This window comes from Sciurus vulgaris (assembly GCF_902686455.1).
Source record: "Sciurus vulgaris genome assembly, chromosome: 3".
In the NCBI taxonomy this organism is placed as follows: Eukaryota; Metazoa; Chordata; class Mammalia; order Rodentia; family Sciuridae; genus Sciurus; species Sciurus vulgaris.
The window spans coordinates 20,194,429-20,198,756 of NC_136463.1; the positions used below are offsets into that span (position 1 = coordinate 20,194,429).

Sequence of the window (4,328 nt, forward strand, 5' to 3'; positions counted from 1 at the left end):
GCTGGCCCGGGGTGGGCAAGGAGAGGGGACCAACCCACCCACCCCCCAATAAATCTGATCAGGAACACTCAGGCCCTGGCAACATTAGCATTTTATCCTTACTATCACTAACATTGGTGACCTATGTCTTCCCCCTCCTGTCTCAGAGGGTGGGACGTGGGGATGGACAGCTAGTGCTACTGCCCCTTTCAGAACAACCACCTTTGCCAGAGCTGGAAGACTTAGGCTTACTCACTGGGCCAGCCCAGGCCTCCCCAGCACCAGCAATGCTGTCACTGCCAGTGAGCTGCAGTCAGCAGGATTAAGCACACGGATGTGGCTTAAGGCCAAGGAGGAATTACTTTCCATTATCACCATTTATCCTCCTGGAGGAAAAAAAATCAGACCTTGAATACTGGGCAAGTAGGGAGGATGGAGATGGAGGTATCCCAAAGTTAAGAACCCAGATGCTGCTCAGACTAGCAATATTTTAAGTCAAATCTGCAAGGAGCAGCTGGTATCAAGGACAAGAGCCAGAGGATAAGAGGAGGGGAGGTAAAGTCAGAGAAATAAGGCATGATTCCCCCAAAACTACAGAAATCAGGCAATAATAGCTGAAGGGTTTTTTCAGTTGCCCCCTTAACTTTCACCAGCCATTCCATTAGTATGTAATCTAATTTTTATCAGTGTTTACTTTACAAATTCAGCTGTGAGATAAGCCTCCTCCCTCCACCCCATATAAAAATCCTGATTCTCCCTGGGGCTAGATAAAGAGAGGAAAATGTCAGACCAAGGTAAGAACTAGAGGCATCAATCTTTAATAACTTACAGGCAAATGCTAAAAAATAGTTAATACAGAGGACACACATGGCTTATAAAAACAATTGTGGATCTACAAATGTGGGGTATTTTCACACAGACACAAAAAACAAAGACTATTATGACTGGCATCCCAAGAAAAGCAGCTGGGGAATCTTCCAGCTGGAGGAAGAGGGAATGGGAAGATAGTTCTTTCATCCCAAATGCATTCTCAGAACATTCTACCCCCACAAAACACATCCAAATAAGCTAGAGAAGGAAAACAAGAAACAAGGTCGAGGTAGAGTCAGCATTTACATTTGTCTCCCTAGTCTTGCAGCCCCTACTTCTCCAGAGGAGAGAATAACGGAGATATGTGCAATGACAACCAATCTCCCATCCCCTCCCCCAATGTGGCACCAAAACAGGACCCCTTGATCCTTGGTCCTTCACTAAGGTGGACAGACCCTGCACTCTGGGCTGACAAAGAGGTCACAGGCCCTGCCTGGCTATCCAAGTGTATAGACCCCTAGTACGTGGGGAGGGCCAGCCTCAGGTCACCGTCTCTTCTTGCTTGCCCGGGCCACCTTCTTCCTCTTGAGGATCATCTCATACAGGCGTTCGAGGCCTGGCTGCAAGCCCAGTCCGTCCACAGCACTGCAGCCCTGCACATGAGTGAGTGTGGCAGCTGCCAGCTCACGAACTGCCAGCCTCTTCTCCACCTCTGCTGCGCTGAGTGCCCCAGGCTGGTCCTGCTTGTTGGCTAGCACCAGCACGGGAACCCCCTGGTTGTCTGAAGCCCTGCTGATTCGATGTAACTCCACCTTGGCCTCTTCTAGTCGCTCAACCTCTGCAGCATCCACTACAAACACCAGCCCATCTGTCCGGCGGGTGTAGGAGCGCCAAAGTGGTCGCAGCTTCTCCTGACCCCCAACATCCCACACTTGAAAGGTGATTCCACGGGAGCCCCCCAAAGGCACCCGGATCTTCTCAGTGTTGAAGCCTTTTGTGGGGACACTCTGAACAAACTCCTTGAATTTGAGGCGGTAAAGGAGGGAGGTCTTTCCAGCTGAGTCCAGCCCGATGACCACAACATGCAGGGCCTGGAAGTGGGGCAAGAAGGAGGTGGTGGGCGCCATCTCAGTCAAGTGGTTCCCCATTCTGAGCTAAGGGGCAGGTCAGAACTAAGGAGCAGGTCTCAGCTCCCAGTAGGAGGAGGAGGTCTTGAAATTGCAGGCCACAGGGAACACAGCTGGGTTATCTAAACAGGGAAAGGTCATGGGAGGAAAAAAAAAAAGACATTTAGTAATAAACACACAACTTGCAACTTCTTGATCCTTTCCTTAATCAGTCCCCCAACCTTTTGAAAATTCCTTTCATTTATTTAAATATTTTTTAAGTAACTGCAGGTGTAACACGGGTGTTCCCCACTCCCTGGGGGCCCTAGGAGACGCGATGAGACCCAGAGAAAACCTCAGTTCCCAGGACACGCAGATGAAGGGTGAAGACTAGATCTCATGGAAGGTCGGCTTCCAAAGTCTTTTCGCCAGGCTTGTGGCATGGAAGCAGCTGTGTGACCTCCAACCCCCGGCCGAGAATCCCCTCGAAGGAAAGAACTCCGGAAGTGTCCCCAAAGTAAGTTCGCGTGCGAGCGCTCGCTGAGACGAGAGATTTGGTCTGTTCGCACACGTCTTTCACAAGCGGGAGCCCCTAGCGCTCCCCTCCTACGCCGTGACCCCCCTGCTCCCCAGCCCGCGACACTCTCCCACAAGCCATTCCCGACCCCTAACACCAGCTCCCCAGATCCCGCATGAGGGCTGCCTCTGCACGGCCAGAGCCCCTCATTACCTTCAGCGCTCTCCCTGTTCCTTTCCGAGTCAGTCACGGGTGTAGCCACGACCCCTCCCCACAACCAGCTCACCGCCACCGCGGACTCTGCGGCGCTGGCCTTGGCCTTCGCCTTAAAAACCCTCGCGTGACGTCACGAGGTGCGGACCAATGAGCGGCCCCGCGGCAGCGGGGCTAGGCGTGGAGATCCGCGCGCGTTGCGGCGGTGAAGGCGGGATGATGGACATTTGCTCTATCCGTGACCGTTTTATTTGATGTCTTCTACCAAATTCTAATGCTTGACATTAAACTCAGGGGGTTCGGGACGTAGCTTGCCTTATAGAACGCTTGCCTGGCCCGGGCGAGGCCCTGGGTTCAATCCCACCACTGCCGCCCGCCACCCGCAGAAAATACAGGAATTAAACCCAGGATTTATTGGGGTTGAGAGGAATGCGAATGCGGTCCTGTCTGACCGAGAGAAGGGAATGCCTTAAGACTCGTAAAACCGTCACATACTCCTCCCCTAGGAGGTTCCACCACCCATACTCTCCCTCTTCCAGAGGTCTCCTCAGAGATGCCATGATGTCTGTCTCTCCTGATTCCGTTTTCAAACCAATGCTAAACCCATTACCCTTGTAGATCCTCACAACAGCCTGTTAAGGACTGTTGTCTGGATTTTAATAAAGAAAACTGAAGGGTTAAACGACTTTAAGGTCACACATGGCACCAATAGCTAGTACGCGGATGCGCAAAGAACTGCCTGGGCCCTCGCCACTTGACTACCCATCCTCATTAGAAAGCTATAGGGCTAGGCATCCTCTTCAGAAATCCCTCCCTTGTTGCTCAGAGTTCAGTCCAGTTGTAACCCCACAAGGTTCTCCCTTGTTAAAAGAGACTTAGAGGTTTTGTTGTTGTTTTGGGATTTTTTGACTTAGAGTTCTTGGCCTCACACTGTGCTGCTGCAGGAACCAAAAATACTCTGGGAATAGAGAGACTTCAGAGGCTTATACTCTAATAAGACTGAAAGGACTGACCACTGGCAGGAAAGACAGTGACAGGATAAGACAGCAAATGTATGGGCCTTTGAAAATAGTAAGCTAAGCACTCATAGGACTTCAAAAGAAGGAAAGTGTCAACTGGAAGCTTTTGGAAAGATTTCTAGATCTTCTTTGATCCTGTGTAGGACCAGTTAAGACGGTCACAGGACTAGGTCACATCACCCCAGTCACTGCAATCTGCTACAGTCTGGGTAGCCCAAATGAGAGGTGTCACAAAGAGGCAGTGTGACCAAAAGGACAACAGTGATTATCTGCAGGGAGTTAGGTAGAATTGGGGAGGGAGGTGAAATCAAAGGAAGATGAAATTGTAAGTCTTGATGTTTTCATTTTTACACCAAGGCTGGATTCTTTATTATATAATTCAATATTAGGGTGTGTGTGTGTGTGTGTATGTGTGTGTGTGTGATTTTACTGGGGTTTCTTCCACCCAGAATTGGCCTCATCACCTTTTACCTTTTCAGAAAAAAAAAAAAAAAAAAAATGTATGCATCTCTGGAACCATAAATGATGTTAAAACAGACATTTATAAAATGTCAAGGAGGATTTCACAGGAAGTTTGTTTTTTACAATCATTAGCACTGCAGCCATGAGTAGGTCATAAGCAACACTTCTGTAGAAGCAAAATAGAATATAAAGTTTTGTTGTTGTTGTTTTTGGTGATGGTAA

At 49.4% G+C, this 4,328-nt stretch overlaps 1 protein-coding gene across 2 annotated transcripts; it reads right to left on the reverse strand.

Annotated features, from left to right (window-relative positions):
* Nucleotides 1-774: 774 nt before the first annotated feature.
* ARL4D (ARF like GTPase 4D) lies at nt 775-2,716 on the reverse strand. 2 transcript variants are annotated; one of them, XM_079132755.1, is made up of 2 exons: nt 2,626-2,716; nt 775-2,038 (listed from the first exon to the last, which is right to left on the reverse strand). In XM_079132755.1, exon 2 carries the CDS (start codon nt 1,935-1,937, stop codon nt 1,335-1,337), a length of 603 nt encoding a protein of 200 aa, XP_078988881.1. In that variant the 5' UTR covers nt 1,938-2,038; nt 2,626-2,716; the 3' UTR covers nt 775-1,334. The 2 variants fall into 2 exon arrangements, with proteins under 2 accessions (XP_078988881.1, XP_078988882.1); XM_079132756.1 differs by lacking the exon at nt 2,626-2,716 and adding an exon at nt 2,251-2,529.
* Nucleotides 2,717-4,328: the final 1,612 nt, after the last annotated feature.

Coding starts and splice junctions, on each gene's coding strand:
- ARL4D (XM_079132755.1), bottom strand. CDS start 1,937: ATGGGGAACCACTTGACTGAGATGGCGCCCACCACCTCCTTCTTGCCC.